At 43.2% G+C, this 17,668-nt stretch overlaps 4 protein-coding genes across 4 annotated transcripts; 2 read left to right on the plus strand and 2 right to left on the minus strand.

The window, feature by feature from the left end:
- The first annotated feature begins 661 nt into the window (after positions 1 to 661).
- Positions 662 to 6,371, plus strand: uck2a (uridine-cytidine kinase 2a). The gene is made up of 7 exons (XM_047586467.1): positions 662 to 837; positions 2,224 to 2,383; positions 2,536 to 2,632; positions 3,378 to 3,520; positions 3,658 to 3,755; positions 3,852 to 3,900; positions 4,402 to 6,371. Exons 1-7 carry the CDS (start codon positions 733 to 735, stop codon positions 4,536 to 4,538), a joined length of 789 nt encoding a protein of 262 aa, XP_047442423.1. The 5' UTR covers positions 662 to 732; the 3' UTR covers positions 4,539 to 6,371.
- aatf (apoptosis antagonizing transcription factor) lies at positions 6,241 to 8,362 on the minus strand. The gene has a single exon (XM_047586466.1). It carries the CDS (start codon positions 8,270 to 8,272, stop codon positions 6,593 to 6,595), a length of 1,680 nt encoding a protein of 559 aa, XP_047442422.1. The 5' UTR covers positions 8,273 to 8,362; the 3' UTR covers positions 6,241 to 6,592.
- A 416-nt stretch (positions 8,363 to 8,778) lies between these two features.
- Positions 8,779 to 11,592, plus strand: magoh (mago homolog, exon junction complex subunit). Its single transcript, XM_047586468.1, has 5 exons — positions 8,779 to 8,970; positions 9,259 to 9,317; positions 9,860 to 9,970; positions 11,198 to 11,280; positions 11,372 to 11,592. Exons 1-5 carry the CDS (start codon positions 8,880 to 8,882, stop codon positions 11,469 to 11,471), a joined length of 444 nt encoding a protein of 147 aa, XP_047442424.1. The 5' UTR covers positions 8,779 to 8,879; the 3' UTR covers positions 11,472 to 11,592.
- Positions 11,593 to 11,714: 122 nt separating this feature from the next.
- cpt2 (carnitine palmitoyltransferase 2) lies at positions 11,715 to 16,073 on the minus strand. Its single transcript, XM_047586465.1, has 5 exons — positions 15,557 to 16,073; positions 14,818 to 14,898; positions 14,616 to 14,722; positions 13,236 to 14,540; positions 11,715 to 12,699 (listed from the first exon to the last, which is right to left on the minus strand). Exons 1-5 carry the CDS (start codon positions 15,736 to 15,738, stop codon positions 12,371 to 12,373), a joined length of 2,004 nt encoding a protein of 667 aa, XP_047442421.1. The 5' UTR covers positions 15,739 to 16,073; the 3' UTR covers positions 11,715 to 12,370.
- Between the last annotated feature and the right edge of the window lie 1,595 nt (positions 16,074 to 17,668).

Below are 17,668 nucleotides of genomic sequence, written 5' to 3' on the forward strand. Positions count from 1 at the left end.
AATCTGCTTTCCCTTTGATCTCGTAGTTTTTAAATCTTCTTTTATTTTTATTGCACTGCGTATTGTATTCCCATGATGTTTTGTGCATTGCTGTTTTTTTTCTGGTAAGGTGACGCTAAGTGCTCTGAAAGATGTCTGCAAATAAAATGTTTTATTAACTATCACAGAGCAAAACATCCGCTGTTGTAGTCTTTTATATCTACTTCTGAGTCATGCCTGCAAGACTGTGCAGTGAGGTGGGGTAAAATTCGCAACCATGCAGGATTTCCTTATGGGGAGGGCACCAGCTTCACACTAGTATACAGGCCAAGCTCACTGTTAACTGTAAGGGTTTCTTGTGTGCATATTTAAAATGTGCAGACTCTCTTTGTTTTATCGATCAAATTCAGCGTTTCATCATTGGCCTGCTGGTTATTGCATCATAAAGAGAAAAAGTCACGTTGTGTGAGGGTCCCAACAACAAATGTTTGCCCCAGTGGTTCCTGAGGAGGTGTGGATGCCAGCAGTCAGTGGTGTCCGACTAAAAAGTCAAATATTGCACTTTTAAAAGAAAAGAAAAAAAAGTTTAGACATCAGGTTACCGTCCTAATGAATTAACGGCATCTACTCCGTGCCCTATAGCGTCTCCGTCACCATCTTCATCATCGACACCATCATCAAATGGGAGGAGCGCGTTGAGCTCCGGTGTGTGTGTGTGTGTCAGAAGGGACCGCATCGCGCTGCACATGAAGCATGGCAGGCGACAGCGAGACAAAGCCAGGTGACCAAGCCGAAAATGACAGCAATGGTCGGCAGCCGTTCCTCATCGGTGTGGCCGGAGGTACAGCCAGCGGCAAGGTTAGATCGACAACACCATGCTGGAACACCTTATTTATTTATTTATTTAATTCCTGGGTGACCGCTAATATATGCCGATATCAGATGTGTGTTAGTGTATTAGACTGTCTGTGGGTTGTCCGGTACAGAAGATCGAGGCTATCACTTTAACATGGAAAGGGATTTTTTTTTCCTCTGATAAACAAAACAACAACTCAGATGAGCATTTGTGTCATAGTCTTGACCGGATCAGGATTGATGTCGTTGCTTGATGATTAATGAAGGAAAATGTAGGCCGCCTACACAGCATGCTGTACAGGAAAACCTGAGAGAAAATGCCCTTTTTTCACCTAAGCCTTCATGAAAGCAGTGGGATGTGTGGAACAAAGACTACTGCATCATGTTTTTTTTTCTTTTCACATGAGGGAATATAGAGAGAGGCAGGATGAGCGTAGAAAGATGAGTGAGATTTCAGTTCATTCGCCTCAGCTGTGCAATCTGCTGGAAAGACAGAAAAAAAAAATAAATAAAGCACTGCTGTAGACAAGGGTGGCTCAATAAACTCCCCAGCAGTGTGAAACAGAATAGAATTTAATGATTTTCTTTTTTTTTTATTATTTGTCTGCAAGAAAGAAATATCAGTTTTAAGAAGCGGTAGCCTGAGGAATTTCAGTTTTTTATTATTCCTGCATTCATTGTTTCCGATCCACCATTCCCGACTTCATTCACCCTTACTTCACTATTTGGCTCTTAGCACTACAGTGACGTCCTCTGTGCCATGAGAAATCAGCGTTATCATCATAGCCTGTGCATCGCTTCACACGTTCCTTATACTTGTTCTTTCTTCTCGAGATCAGAAAAAGATTCATTGGTTTTATATGTATTTTTGTGTACAGTTGCTTTTCGGTGGATTATCATAGACGGCAGTGCCAAACTTTTCATACACCGGTCCAAATGTGTGGTGAAACAGCATTTTAGTAACATACTCCTTGACATTCGTGGTGCAGATGGCAGTAGGCTGGGTTTTAGTTGAATAAATCGACAGAACTGAAGTTGTGGTTTAGAATTCAGTTGTTTGTGGCTTCCACTTCCTGGTATTATGACCCTGTAACTGCTCACAGTGCACCTGTTGTCCCAGGCACGTTATCTGAACAGGGAGTTAACCATAGTCCTTTGTTTTGTGTATCTGCCTGTGAGTGTTTCACATAGTTTCAGATATGAAATAAACAATGTCCAGCTTTGATTGCAAGTGGACATTATTTATTTGACTATTTGCTTCCCTGCTGTAATTTACATGAAGTAGAAAGTGTGAATGAAAGTTGGCTTTAGTTGTATGTGCAAATACTCAAGATGCTAAGTGAAAGCATATGGTGAGAAAGCTGTCGTTTGGTCTTCATGTGTGGCCAGTCTTCCGTGTGCAGCAAGATCATGGAGCTGCTGGGACAGAACGAGATCGACCACCACCAGCGGCAAGTGGCCATCCTCAGCCAGGACAGCTTCTACAGGGTCCTCACCCCCGAGCAGAAGGCCAAAGCACTCAAGGGCCAGTTTAACTTCGACCACCCAGGTATGTCGCCTCTTCACTCCTGCTCTAGTGCTGAATCATCTGGCAGCAGGGGAATCGAGGATCGAACTCTGCTGCAGACCTCAGCATTGTTTATTCAGAAGCCATTCCAAGAAGTGATTTTCACAGACTTTGTGCTCTTTCCCTCTGTGCAGATGCTTTTGACAACGATCTCATAATGGCGACCCTGTGGGACATCAAGGAGGGAAAAACAGTTCACATCCCCGTTTATGACTTCGTTTCTCATTCCAGGTGAACCAGTCTTGTCATGTCCGTGTAGATGCGACATTACAGAGGTGTGTTTGCAGGTTTTAGCTCACATACTGTAAAAAGCAGCCTCTGCATAATTATGGTGCAGTGAGCAGACATGATGTCCACTCTGATTGGTTAATTACCCATCCCTTTCTGCTAATTGATTCTGATATGATGGTGAAATTAGTGGGCTGCCTGGAACATGGGAAATGGGATATGTCTGAAAATGGTAATCGGTAATTAAGTCTTTTTTAGACTTTTTTCTCTGTACATAGTAGGGATATTGGTTTATTTATTTATTTTCAGTTCCAGCAATGGCTCTGTTTCTTAGATTAAAACATCCCCTTATCCTGTCAGCTATGACTAAAGTCTCATAGTAGCTAACATTAGGAAACATCTTAATATTTACCATTTTTGTCAGTTGCCATCGTAATGGCTGCTCCCTATGAAGATTCTCAGTCATTCAAGTTGTGATATATCTACAAAACAAGGTGGCACAAGAGAAAAGGCACTCGTAGAGTTTCTGGGAGACATTTCACCACTCATCCAAGTGGCTTCTTCTGTTCTAAAAGACTGGTTCTGAGTTGGGGTTTGAATATGAACATCTGTCTGTGTTTTAAGAAACTCTTCAAGTCCAGCTGTCCTTGTTTTTTTTTTATCTACCATAACTGAGAGCCCTCACGGACATGTATCAGGATATGTAACATAAGTGGCTTTAAGTGTTTAATGTCTTTTTGTGTGGCAGGAAGGAAGAGACTGTGATGGTGTACCCTGCCGACGTGGTGCTGTTTGAGGGAATCCTCATGTTCTATTCCCAGGAGATTCGAGACCTTTTCCAAATGAAGCTGTTTGTGGACACGGACGCCGACACTCGTCTGTCGCGTAGAGGTGCCACGTACAAGCATGCTGTACACAAATATATTATATTGTCTCTTTCCAAGGGCGACAGAATGGCGAAACAAACTTTAATATACAGTATATCTTATTTTTTAAGAGACGATCTCTTGGTCTCCTTTTCCCCCCAGTGCTGCGGGACATAAGTGAACGTGGTCGGGACTTGGAAAGCATTCTCGCACAGTACATTACCTTTGTGAAGCCTGCGTTTGAGGAGTTTTGTCTGCCGGTGAGTGCATGTCTCTGTTGTCAAGTTTGCTTGGCCCTGTCCCTGAATTTGGACTCACGGTCAAATCTGTTCCCTGTTTACGCTGGTGCTGTTTAGACGAAGAAATATGCTGACGTGATAATACCACGAGGAGTTGATAACATGGGTGAGTATTTTCATTTTTGAAATATATGTATATAGTCTGGGAGGTGCACCAAGTACACTACACTACAGATGATCTATAAAGCCAATGTTGGAGACTCAGCAGCGTTATCATGAAGGACGCAGCTGTTTATTGTTGGCACGCCAAGCTGGGAACTGTGATCTGTCGAAATTGTAGGAAGGAAGGTGTAGACTAAACATCCGTCTGGTTTGAGAATTTTTTTCAAAACAAACTATTAAATACAGTTGTGCTGTCCGTTTGACATCTTGAAGGTGAATAACTGCACCGACCTAGCCTTGGTTTGTGTGTCATCACACATGAGTGGCAAAGTTGAGCGCCAAAATACCCTGGCAAAACATATCCCACAGACACATTACGCAAGGCCTTTAGTACGTTTTTATAAATTTCAGGAAGGTTTTACTCCTACTATCTGTCTCTCAAATATGACTGAAGTGCAAACTGGCGCCGTCACTGACCCCACGATATCTATGTCTCTCAACGCAGTTGCCATAAATCTCATCGTTCAGCACATCCAGGATATTCTGAACGGCGGTCTGACCAAGCGTCTGAACGGCTGGTTCAGCGGATACGGAACAACGAAAAAGCAGCCCAACATGGAGTCGAGCAGTCGGCCCCACTGAGCGCAACGCCTGGCCCAAAAGGGGAGGGAAGGTTCACTTGACCGCGCCGAATGTGCCCTTCATCATCGCTACTTTAACAAGACGGGAGTAATTGCCAGGAAATCAGAAGTCCTCCTTTAGGCATGACTCTTGGACTGAGAAAATCAACAAAATAGATGGGAGACATCTTTGTAGATCTGGTTTAAAGTGGTTGTGTTCAGTTAAGTTATTCTCTTTCTTGTGTATTGTATTAGCTTCAAGGTGGAGGAAAGCAAAGGGGCTCACCTTTTTTTTCAGTTTCATTTGAAACTGCTGCTCAACACAGTGCACAGCTGGACTAACTAAACTAACTAAAGAAACAGTGTTATACAGGGTCTGGTTTTCAGATCCTTGACAGCCTTCCAACTATACAATAAATGCAGCGTAACGACATGGTGTTCAATGGCAGGGCCTAATTCCCTTTATTAATGCAACTTTCTTTTTCAACCACATTTTCACTTCTGCCTCTAGTTTTTGAGATAATGTAAGAATTTTGACAAGTGTCCTGTTGCCCCGAAGCTGTACGTGCTTTGTCTTGTGTAAATGGAAATTATTATTAGACAAACTAAACAACCGGTTCCCACCTCAAACCATCTGATGTACAACATCACCGCCAAAGATCTTTTGTCTATCTGGACTAAATGTGGAGTTTAATTTGAATGTGATGCAGATGTTACTGTCACTAATTTAATAAGATGTTGAGTAGAAGAAATATGTCATGGAATTATCACAAAGTATCTTTGATTTCCTTAAACTTGAACTCCTCAGATGCACATGTTTGTATACTTTAATTTAAAAAGAATATGCACTGAGTTGTGAAATGACATTAAGGCTTGTATGTAAATGTTGTTGGATGCCGTTTTCTTCCTGTATACTTTTCTTACGATAAAAGTTCTCAGGTACTATTTGTTGGTTTTGATTTTCCACTTGAAATGCCTATATTAATGTCTGGTTGTAATCACTCCATCTTAGTTCTGACATGCCATCATGAGTTTCCTTTTGAATATGAAGCGAATGAAAGTCCAACATGTGGCTTAGAGCTGCTCCATGTGACAAAGGTTGATTGGCTTTAAACTTACAGATAGTGTGGAGTCAGCCAGGACCACTGTGTTCATGTTCTGTGAATCTGGGTGAAAATTAGTTATACATAGCATTCTATAGGCCACTTTCAATGTAAGCAATTTTCATGTCACACTGGGAAAAGCAAAATAGCTGGCCATCAGTATTGGCAACTTCTGTGCTTTTCAAAAATGTGGAAATAAAAACCCATGATGTAACTGGTAACTCATAAAATAAAGTGTTTGTTTTCGGATGCGTCAGAGAGCCCAAAGTGCTAATTTTGGATTCATGACCTCAGTTGTGGCTGTGGCTCTGCCGTGATTATGTCACAGGGTCTCGAGCTGTGTCCAAAATCCATGCAGTGGACTAACACTGAGCAGGTTGCAAGTTTGTAGTGTGTTCTTACTGGAAAAGTGGCAAATATAACTAAATCTGGCCTTCGTGTTTGCATGGTGTTGGACACTACTCTTTCATGAAGCCATACACAAAAGTCTCCACATCTATTTTAAAATAAAATCTGGTTATTTTAAGACACTGGTAAAATTTAAATAGTGTGTGGAGTTGGGACACGGTATAAAATCCACTGTATGTTGGAACAGTTCATTAAAAACAAAACACCAAAACCTTGGCTGTAAATCACTTTACTTGAACCATTGGAGAAAAAAAAAAGACATACATTATTTTACTTCAAGTCCACTTATAAATCACATTTTTGTTTAGTTTGAAACATTTCTTTTTTAAAACTGGTCACTAAGCAAAACAAAAAAAACATAATGAAATATAAACTTAAAGAACTCGATGTGCTGTCTGAGTCCATTTAATTTCCATCCAGTCAGTGCACCATAACTACCCGACTGGGCTCAAGGGTTTCTGCTGATGGTGAGCAGGATCAGTCTGTTCTGATTCAGCTGCTGTTTGGCATCATTCCCAGATAGGCAGAGAAGCTTATTTTACACTCTGTTGCTTCTTTTTTAACATCACTCCCTGGCTGAGGCGTTCTGGCCAAAGAGGCTGCGATACAGTTCGCTACGTGCCTCATCGCTCATTGAGCTGTGGTCAATAGGAGCCATGAAATTCACTAGCTTACTGTGGATGTGGAATCGCACTTTGCGCCCCTTGCTGGCTTTTGTGTCCACCTTCTTCTTGATCTTGCTACGCAGTTTCTGGATGGCCAACCACTGCCTGCCCATAGCCACCTGATCATTGGGGTCTGCTGCACTCGTCTTGCGCTCAATCAGCTCCCTCAGTAGCTGGTGGTAGAAGTCGTCGTCATCAAATATGTCCTCATCCAGATCTTTCAGATGTGTGTTGGCCTTCAGCGGTTGGTCTACCACTTCTCCCTCTGTGATGTTGTTGTCAGACATGACTGCAGAGGCTTCTTTTTTGCCAAGTACTCTGTACTCAGAGCGCTTGGTTTGTGTCCGCCGCACGAGCCTTTCATTGTCCATCAGCACCTGCTCAACCTGGGTCAGAATATTCCTTTCAAATGCACCGAAACCTTTGTTACTTTTGCCCATAGTCAGCCTAGTTTTGTCGTGCCACTTCTGCAGCGTGGCATTGCTGTATGGCTGGAAAGCTGCGAAACGCTTAGCCATGAAGTCGGGATATTCTGACATCTCCAGTTTTCGTTTGGGCACTCCAGACTCCCGCACTGGGCTTTCTTTGTTCTCATCACTGTCGATCTCCTCGTCTTCGCTCTGATCTGCCCTCTTCCCCACAGCGATGGTCCTAGTGTCCGTATTTTGGTACAGCAGATGGTCGTGCAGCTCCAGCAGGGACCTCTGAAGAGCCTTCAAAGCTTTGTGGGTGTTCTTCATCGCCCCTGTGAGCTCAGTTCCACCCAGCCTCTTGAACTCTGGCAAAGTCTGAGGCTGTGGGAGCTGGTTGGAAGTCGCCAGAGCTTTCTGGATTTTGATTCGCCCCTCGAGCAGATGGTCCCACAGAGCCAGCTGGTTCTTCACAGCCTTGCCTTTCTCAACCTCCTCGTCCACTTTATCGCGGGAAAATGTGCGGACAGGTCCTTCTTCCATCTCATCATCATCATCATCATCATCATCTTCGTCGTCGTCATCATCATCACCAGAACCTCCATCTTCAATGCTACCTTCAGACTCCTCATCGCTGCCATCATCATCATCTTCACTGACTCCCAGTTCGTCCATGCCCTCTGTTAGTTTGTGGAAATCCACTCCTTTAGGAAATGTGATGTCTGAATCCATCTTAGAGGACATTTTAGCATTTGGGTGTGAATCACTGTCCACTAACTCCTCCTCCTCGTCGTCATCTTCATCCTCCATAGAATCGTCTTCCTCATCTTCACCACCTTCTTCTATACTACCTTCTTCTTCTTCTTCTTCTTCTTCCTCATCCTCCTCCTCAACCTCCTCGCCGTCATCATCATCATCAGATCCTTCAATATCCATCAACAGTTGTTTACGGGACACTGCCTTCCCCACATACCGTCTGTCAGTGTCAGAAAGCAGTGATGTGTTGTGCTTCCGCAGAGCACTGAAACCGACCCCATCTTCATCGTCGTCCTCATCTAACCTTTCTGTCACTTTGGCTTTGGTCGCCTCATCGCCGTCATCCTCTGGATCTGCAAATTTTGGCAAAGGATTTAATAATTCCTCGAGCTGTTGTGAAAACGAGCCAGCCATTGCCGAAAGTTTACAACAACCACACGTGTGGCGAACTTCAGATCGCTGGTGTGCGACGGTGGTTGGGATGACGTCAAAAGAATGCGACGACCCTTAGCGATGTACGGCTTTTTTAACCCTGCGTAAAGTCTTTCAGGCATAATCTCAATAACAATACGGTTCATAAATAACTACTTGTTTGAAAAAACAACAGCAAATGAATAACAGTAATAACTTTGACCCAGGGAAACCTTAATCTTTCATAACCGGTAAGGATAACGAGTGAAAATATATAAAACTTGAAATACAAAAGTGAACCATCCCCCAAATCATCAGAATTTTCACAGCAACACAGTTCAATAAAATTACTGTTATTCTCGTGACATGCAAAGGCAATTACTAGTTTATTAAATATATTTAAACATAACGGTGAAACGTATTCTTTTGCAGAGAGAACTGGTTTGGATCAAATACCTGAAAGACCAAATCCGGGCCAAAATAACCCGTCCCCCTTTATGATCCTCTACGCATGCGCAAACTAGTAACAGACTCCGTGGTGTTCTTGCTAGCTGTAGCTAAGCCTTGCTCGCCAGACTTCAGCAGAACGTGAATTTTCTGGAGAGTAAATATGTCAACAAGCGACTTCTATTTGAGATATTATGTTGGACACAAGGGAAAGTTTGGACACGAGTTCCTTGAATTTGAATTCAGACCTGACGGTGAGTTTAGTTTGACGGTAACACAGACAAGTTAGCTGTTCTTCGTGTCGCAAGCCTCCCGGCAGTGCCTAGGCCGCAGCGGACTCGGCGAGTTTCTAGCGCCAAATTCTCTGTTTCGCTTCGACTGTAAATGTGCTAATGTTTATGGCTGTAATGCTACTGCTGCCTTTATTTATTAGAAACTACGTAATTTAAGATCTATTCTCTGTGTGTGCGCCGCATGTGGCCTGCTTGAATGAAGTCACTGAATGAAGTCACTACAAACTGAATGTGTTTCTCCCCCCTCAGGTAAACTGAGATATGCAAACAACAGTAACTACAAAAATGACGTCATGATCAGGAAAGAGGTAATTAACGACAATGAATATGCTTTTTAAAATTGTGAATAACTTTTTAAGAGTGTAGCTAAACTGTATGTGAACTAGGAAGTGGCTCCATGGTCATTCATTTAAAGGGGGGGTTGGTAATCCCATTCTCATTCAAGTACCTAAATTCAGTAAACTTCACAGTACATGCAAATGCTCTTGCGTTCTAATGACAATACGATAAGTGACAATGGGCACATTTACACTGCTGCATCGACACTTGTTTCTATTATTTTGCGTCCCTATTTTGGTCAGTGGGCTAGACAAAGTAACAGTCAGTTTAGTGTTTAAATCAATCCAGTTTAAAAGAAAGAAACTTTATCCTCCCAGTTGAATTAACATGTCTGTTGTGTAAATCAAACATTTGAAGTGGGATTTAGTGCAGCACTGTTGTATTAAAATGTATTTCACTAGTTTACTTAATGAACTGACATGTGACTGTTTTCATTATGAAAATATATCAAAGCTTGAAGGTTTCCAGAGTTACATCTGTTTTTCTTTTTTTTTTTTTTTCACCCACTCAGGCATACGTACACAAAAGTGTGATGGAGGAGCTTAAGAGGATCATCGACGACAGTGAAATCACCAAGGAAGACGATGCACTGTGGCCGCCCCCTGACAGAGTTGGCAGACAGGTTCGTAATATTCGTTTGCCTCTCCATTATCTTCCCATATTTGTAATTTCGAACAGTAGCAACAGGTGCTTCTGTGGTTAAGGCCGTTTAAACATATGGTTTGTTTTTCTGAGCTTCTTCCCTGAAAACACACAGGGCCTTGTTTTGATTTTGTCCATACAACACACCATTCAAACAGTCACAGTGTAGTATGGAAAAGGCCAAGAAACTACCGGGATAACAACAACAACAGAAGCAAACTGGAGTCTGGAGGGAGAGAAAAGGGAGTGACTCAAGGATTTTCTAATTTGATTTATAAAACTACCAAACATTAAGAGTTTGCTGTTTTGCAAACGATAGAATTCTTGATTGCACAAATCTTTCAGCCTCAAAAGAGCTACATGTCTGTATAAATAGAGGACAGAGTACGATGGCTGCTCATTGTCAGTCTGCTTATTCTTGTCCAGTCTTCTGTTGTGATGAATATGTGTACAACCAAGTGGAAACAAATGTACCTTGTGGGACAAGTTAAGTCCAAATCTATTAGATGTGGGTACTCTGCTAAGACACAACACAGCTCAAGGCTTAAATGAACTGTCAATGAATGTTTTGTCCAGTTCGGTGTATATCTCCTCATGGCCTTCGAGCTGTCTGACTTGGGGGGTTGAAGTATCACTGCCTCGTCCTTGATGCATGTTAGCACTTCCAGCAGCAACAGTTTGCATAGCCAGCACCATTGTTTGCTTTCTCTTATTACGGTCTTTGAAAATGCATGCCCATTATTTAGAGGGGGAGCTACTGTTTGGCTGTGGAGTTTAAATATGATCAGTAGGGCTAGTCCCCACACTTTTGATGACTTCAAAAACAAATCATACGGTTACTTACATATAGTACATTAATAATGGTGGCGTGGAATATTGGGTCATGTTTTCATATTCCTTTTATTTCCTCCTTTGCAAATGAAGTCATATAAATGTAACTGCCCATTATGTGTTTTTCATATCACATAAGTTTTGATGGTTGGTTCCATAGTGTTTTCAGCAGTTACATATTTTGTTGCTGTTATGACATTTTTGGGTCAGTGGACAGAACACACCAGATGTCAGTGTTTGATTTACCCACGGATGTCATTTGCAGTGTTATTCATTAAATTTCTGTGTCAACACCTGCGCTGCACTAAATAAACTCTGCAGCCGTCGGTTTCTACCAAAACATTTTCAAGAGCTGCTTTTGTCTAATTTTTTACAGGAGCTGGAGATTGTCATTGGGGATGAACACATTTCCTTCACAACTTCCAAAATCGGCTCCCTGATTGACGTCAACCAGTCAAAGTAAGTGGTGTATCCAGTGGCTGGACACTCCTGAACATTGTATATTTGTTACTAAAACAAGAGTATGACTTAAAATATTGCATTGTTTCAGGGACCCTGAAGGTCTACGTGTGTTCTACTACCTGGTTCAAGATCTGAAATGTCTCGTCTTCAGTCTGATCGGACTTCACTTCAAGATCAAGCCCATCTAAAATGTCGGCTCGATAGTTTTAATGACTTTTTCTGATGTTTCTGTTGTACTACCGCATTTGTACATTTGCTTTTGGTGGAACTGTTTTTTATTTTAAATAAAGGAAGGTGAGAGAAAATGTTGTTCTTTGCTGATATCTTCACCAATACTCTATTACTAACAATGAACAAAAACTGCACTATTAGAAATAAATATGATTTTAAGTGGGACAATGCTCTTCCTGCAAAGAAAGAGAGAAATGTAATTAATTAAATTAAGTTTTACTTCAAAATACAATCAATCCCAACAAAACTGTAATCAATAATGACAATTTAAATACAGTGAGTATTCTGTAAATGTTGAGCTTCACATGATTTTTCATAAGGCACAGCATCTCTCTCCTGACATCAACTGCAAAAGAGAGTTATGAATGAATAATGACAAGTAGCACTCTTAGCTGATCTTGGCTGCAGTTGCACAATATAACCCTACAACAGTTAATCCTACCATCAAGCTACGGACTACACTGCTGTCACAATGAACTGTCTGGTTAAATTAGTTTAAATAGAAAGTTATTGCGTTTAACATAGCTTTGTCATTAAATACAAAGTCAATAACCAACACTGGAGATTTAGTTCTCCAACAGTTGCTCTTCCCATGTGTAAACAGATGAAGTTTAATTTACTAACAATGAGGCAACACACAGTTTAATTTCTAAAAGATCTATTTAATTACTGGGATTCTGTTATTCTTCTCGAGAGCCTCCTATGCCGTATGAAATATTTTACTAATCTCTGTCTTCATTGTGCATAAATGTAATAATATAACCAGAAGCTTTGAATGACAACCGCGCTTACGTTCCCTGTTGCGTAAAACTACATTTTTTTTTTTTTTTTTGTCTTTGGTGATCAATTTAATTTCTTAGCTGAGTGGCTTCCCTTCTAGGACACTGAAAATGTCCTCTAAAGACTTTTGGACACACTGCAGGAACTCGTGGACGTTGCGAGCTGGATAACTGGACACGTTGCAGCCGATCCAGTTGTCGTGGACGCCGTAGCCCACGCCGAAGCCATCGGGCACCACCGGGGCGAAGCCGCCGAGATTGACGGCGGGGCTGGTGAGGGTGCTGGTGGACAAAATGTTGTGGTTGATGGCGGCGTAAGCTGGATCCGCGTACAGGCTGTGCAGACCTTGGCCTTTTGAGTTGGACAGGTACCGCAGAGCGAACAGGTGACGGTCAAAACCTTGACCTGGTGAGAGAATTAAAAGGGAGCAGTTAGTGGAGTCCACTACTTAATCATCTGTGAGAAGATCACAGGCATTAGCTTGGTATATTTGAACTAGAATGGCACTGTGGCCTCTATAAGAGCTAAAAACACTCGCTAGTCAGACTCTACAGATAACCTCTTCCCTGGATAGCAAACAGGGCGCCACATGCGCCCATTGTTTTTACTTGTTAAATGTTGCAACCAAGATACACAGCTTTTACACATCAGATGTATAGTGTAGCTGTATATATTAGGATGAAGACTAAATTTGAGGTACCTATAAGCGTCAAAGCTATAGTGGCCCAGAGACTTCAACACACTCGAAAACAACAAATGAATGAAATAAAACAGCACAATGGAAATGTTTCCTAGGATGGACACAGCAGGCTTGTGTTTGTTGCCATGGTGAAAGTTATGTAAGTCAACTATCTGTACAATAATAAATTGTGCACAATATTTGACAAAATTAGTTGATCAAACATCATATATGAATAAATATGCATGTAGAATAGTCTCACCCATAGCGGCTTCTTTGGTGAGCTGCCCGTGATATTTTGAGCATTCACTGAGCATGGCCCGCAACTCCGTCGCACTGTGTTTGCCTGGCTCGCAGACAAAGGCGTGCGAGCACTGCTTGGTGTGTATCGTGGCCGGGCGGATGGTCTCCGTGCGGCCGTGCTTGAACGCTGCGGTGCTGCAGGACTCGTACGTGGCTACCGTCTGTCCGTACTGCCTCAGGAAGCCCATCTGAAAAGCCAGCTGGGCGACAGCATCTGGACTCAGCTTGCTCTTCTTCAACTGTTCCTTCCCGCCCTTCTTGAACTCCATGGCGTCGATGGTGAGCTTCGACACGGCCGAGTCGAAGTTCTCCTTTGCTTTTTTGATGCCGTTCTTCAGCTCGCCGTCCAGGTTGAACTGAAGCCTGCGCACAGCGGAGGCTGAATCCACAGCGGCCGGAGCAGAACCCGGGTGTACCAGCGGCTGCTCCGTTGTGTCTTTAAAGACCTCGTTCTGAAAGCGAAGCACAGCTACTCCGTCGCCCCAGGAGTGCTCGAAGTTAATAGCAGCCTGTCCGTCTTTAGTGAGGATGATGGTGAAGGACTTGTCGTACCAGCGGTTGCAGCCATCCCCATGCAGCATGTTGTGGGAGATGTGAATATGGTCCCGCATGCTCTCATCATCCAGACAGAGACAGAAAAGGGCGCTGTCGACGACCCGCAACTCCTCTGCATTTCCAGCTGCGAGGAGCTTCTCCCTGAGCCCGGCCCAAACGTCTCTGTTCTCACTGGTCAGGACGCCCAGAGGGAACTCGGGCGCTGGCGTCGAATCAGACAAAATGTACTTAAAGTGTGACTGGACCTCTGCAGGCTTCACCAAATTCCCATCCCTGTCTACAATGTCAAACACGTACATGTTGCCTTTCCTCATCACTAGCAGATGTCGCCCCTTATCATCGGTGAAGAGCTCATCCCGGCCGCGCTTTGGAATCCGAGTTGAGTTAAAGAGGCGAAAGTACTGCGACATGTCCAGGGGGTAGGCATTCACCATGTAGGCTCCATACCAAGACAAGGAGGACGGGACCCAACGGATCAGGTTCTTGAATCCGTCCGTGTCGCTTTTGGCCGGGTTCAGGTGGAAAACCTCTGGCTCCAGTAGACCAGCCCGGAGGGTTTTCATGAAGCGCACCGCTGAACACACCATGTTGGTCGCGCGCAACAGCTGGTCGTTGTACTCCGTCTTGGGGTCGGGATTGAAGGACATGAAGGGGTTGAAGTTGAGCACCACGGAGTCGCGTGCAGAGAGATACATGTCGAACCACGGCCCTGGAAGAAAAGAAGTCGTTTAACCGGATTCCCTCTAAGCATTTGAGATGCTCCAGTTCCTGGGTCGACATTCACCTGAGATGTAGCTTGTGTGTTTGTTGTTTTTGTCCTGAGCGACCAGCTCTTCGTGCAGCTGCTTCCCCACACCGTTCTGGAAATCCTGAGCAAGTTTCTCTGTTGCTCTGAGGGTGAATCATAAGGATTGTTGCAGGTTAAGTTTCATGCATCAAATAAGGATACAAAACGGTGTTTTTTGTTTTTCTTGTGAAATAATTACCTGAACTGGTCATCACCCAACAGAGGCTTCTGGGCAGCTAAATACCTCCTGATTGTATCCTCCAGTTTGGGTATGGGTAGTCTAAACAGCAAAAGAACAACACAAAGTATACCGATCAGACATAATATTACGACCACTTTTATAATATTGTGTAGGTCTTCTTTGTGCCTCCAAAACAGTTGTGACTCATCAGAGAATGAACATGAGGGCCTTTGGGTCCTATGGGTTGAGCAGGGGGCTCTGTGGATCAGAACTGTTCTGGTTCCTCCCAGGAGTCTATTTTTTTCTATTATTTTTTTGTTTTGTTTTTGTGTGTGTGTCCGAGTCAGGCTGCATCCCGTTTCACTGCTATGGGGTGAGGGGGCCTGGTCTGGTGCAGGTGGATGCACACGAATGCCACGTCCAACTTTTTCCCAGCAGAACACTGCATCGTCAACAATATGATCAATGTTATTTACTTCTCCCGTCAGTGGTTTTAATGTTGTGGCTGATCTGTCAGTCATCGTTTGGTCCCCTAGTGGTGACCGAGCTTATATCAGGTGTGCCCTTTTACCTACATTCATCTAAACGCTTAATGGGTCACCTTCTTTCATTCAGACACCTTGCAACATCCACTTGAAATTTTCACCGTAGTCCACATTCACATTAAACCAAAGTTTAGTTAAATTGGAGAACATTTTAATTGGGCTTTATGTGAAAGGGGTTCTAGGCAAAACCCTCTACTAGTTTAGTTCCTTACCTGGGGAGGCTCTTCTGGTAATGCATCGACGGCACCACGCTTTGGTGCAAATACTCCGACGAAGAGGATTTTTTGCTGCTGTAGTGTCGCGTATGAATCCCCAAAGCAGCGCTTCTCGCATGAATTAGACTCCCAGGTGTCCTCAAAGAGGCTAAACACTGCACTGAAAGCAGACCTGCCATGGTGCTTGAGCGCTAGTGGGGGAAACTGAACACCTACAAATGGTCCTGATCGACGCGAAGCGCACCGGAGAGCTCAATCCAATCGTCAAAAGCAAAGCCTCAAGGAGCATCCGCACTGCAGCTGTCACAGCTAGCATTAGCAACCGAGATATAGCCTCGGTTAACCGGTGTGTTTCCGAACGAGCTTGACAGTGAGATTCGTTCAGCGGAGAAAAATAAGAATATGTTTATACACCTCAAACTGGTGCAATACAGTCAGTGATAAGCTGTAAGAGAAAACAAAAATAAGGAAAAGAGCTGGAAACAGGAAGTTGAACCGGTGGAGCACGTCACGTGACTCCGCCTGGTTTTCGGGGTGTTGTTGGGGTCAATGGGTCAACGTACAAGAGTGTTTGAATGGCCAACCCCGTAAGAGTTTATTATTATTGTTGGTATTATTATTTGTTATCCATACTACCTGTGTTATAATGTACATTGTCCTATTTTATTGTGTATTGTCCTATTTTATTGTTTAAAATGTCCTGTTCTGCACATCACGCTGCTCACAGGTGCCTTAAAATGCCGCCTGAGACTTATAAAGTTTTCTGAATCTGAGTAGATTGATAGATTGCAGTATCTTAATCAAAATGGCTTTTATAAACCAATATTACATTTTCCTGCATTAAACTACTTGGGGTTTTATTAATAAAAGGCAGAGACAAGTGGCAAATAGTGACCATGTACACTGTTGCTTGTTCATGACATACAGTCATTTGGGCTGTGTTCTTTCTAATCGATGTATTGTTTTTACACTTTGATTCTGTGGGAATCCACTACAATGTGAAACCATCCATTTTTCATTATGCGATCATCTGTCCAGCAGGGTGCAGTGTTTTCCTGGTTTATGACTGTGTGTTCTTAGCATTGTGTGTTCTGCGGTTTAGGACTCTGAGCTTAAACCCCACACACTAGCTAAAGAAAAAAAGCTCACTGAACAGTCTTTCCATAGATTGTGAGCAAGGGAGTGATTAACCCAGTGCCAGCGGGGCACTTGTCCTTGAGCTCTCTCCGACTCACCTCAACCACCATCTGAAGCCCAAACACCCACTCATGCACTCTGCTCTGCTCTACAAAAGCAGTGAGGGTGATAGTTCATTTCCATTACAGCAATAATTAGATGTCATCTTCCACTTCTATTGTATATATTAAATGCAGTGTAATGTGCTGACCTGTCCCTTTTGCAGAGCCTACTCTATACAGTCAACCATGATGGTATGCCTTCATACCATCTAATATTGCTGTTGCTAATATTGCTACCACTTCTTTACAAATTGCTGGGTACATGTTGTATCTGTGGATATTTTTTTTTCATGTCACATATCTCACTTCAAGCACATAATGTTGTTTCAGTTAAATATCCACCGGTTTGGAAGTGCTTGGGTCTGCTTCTGCAAAATAAAATAACTTATACACTGAACATGTTTTTTTTAAGAAACTGTACACCAAATGGCAAATGAAAACTATATATTTAGCCTAACACTTTCATTACAAATGAATTGGTACCTGGGCGTACACCTCACCGACCACCTCACGCGGAGCAGCAACAGCTCCTGCCTGATAAGGAAGGCCCACCAGTACCTCTGACCTCATTTTACAGATGTGCAGTGGAGAGCATTCTCTGCTCCTGCATCATGGTGTGGCACGACAGCTGCTCAGCTTCAGAGAAGAAGGTTCTGCACCGAGTGGTTCATGACGGACCCCACGAACCCTGCGTGCACACTGTTTGCCCCTCTCCCCTCAGACCGTAGGTGGAAGAGGATCAGGACCCAGACTCTGTAACAGCTTCTACCCACAAGCAGTTTGACTGTTAAACTCTGGCACATACACATGCACACACACCCCTGCTGCCCCCACACCAGAAATTAAGCTATGTGTAAATTCCGCTGTTAAT

The sequence above is a fragment of the Mugil cephalus genome, chromosome 6 (genome assembly GCF_022458985.1).
Source record: "Mugil cephalus isolate CIBA_MC_2020 chromosome 6, CIBA_Mcephalus_1.1, whole genome shotgun sequence".
NCBI classification, from domain to species: Eukaryota; Metazoa; Chordata; class Actinopteri; order Mugiliformes; family Mugilidae; genus Mugil; species Mugil cephalus.

Excerpts from the sequence above, each read along its gene's own strand:
- aatf (XM_047586466.1), bottom strand. The coding sequence starts at position 8,272 with ATGGCTGGCTCGTTTTCACAACAGCTCGAGGAATTATTAAATCCTTTG.
- magoh (XM_047586468.1), top strand. The coding sequence starts at position 8,880 with ATGTCAACAAGCGACTTCTATTTGAGATATTATGTTGGACACAAGGGA. Across the intron at positions 8,971-9,258 it reads ATTTGAATTCAGACCTGACG|GTAAACTGAGATATGCAAAC; the intron begins GTGAGTTTAGTT and ends CTCCCCCCTCAG. Across the intron at positions 9,318-9,859 it reads ACGTCATGATCAGGAAAGAG|GCATACGTACACAAAAGTGT; the intron begins GTAATTAACGAC and ends TCACCCACTCAG.
- uck2a (XM_047586467.1), top strand. The coding sequence starts at position 733 with ATGGCAGGCGACAGCGAGACAAAGCCAGGTGACCAAGCCGAAAATGAC. Across the intron at positions 838-2,223 it reads GAGGTACAGCCAGCGGCAAG|TCTTCCGTGTGCAGCAAGAT; the intron begins GTTAGATCGACA and ends ATGTGTGGCCAG. Across the intron at positions 3,521-3,657 it reads CACTCGTCTGTCGCGTAGAG|TGCTGCGGGACATAAGTGAA; the intron begins GTGCCACGTACA and ends TTTTCCCCCCAG.
- cpt2 (XM_047586465.1), bottom strand. The coding sequence starts at position 15,738 with ATGGCAGGTCTGCTTTCAGTGCAGTGTTTAGCCTCTTTGAGGACACCT. Across the intron at positions 14,899-15,556 it reads TACCAGAAGAGCCTCCCCAG|ACTACCCATACCCAAACTGG; the intron begins GTAAGGAACTAA and ends TTTGCTGTTTAG. Across the intron at positions 14,541-14,615 it reads ACACACAAGCTACATCTCAG|GGCCGTGGTTCGACATGTAT; the intron begins GTGAATGTCGAC and ends CTTTTCTTCCAG.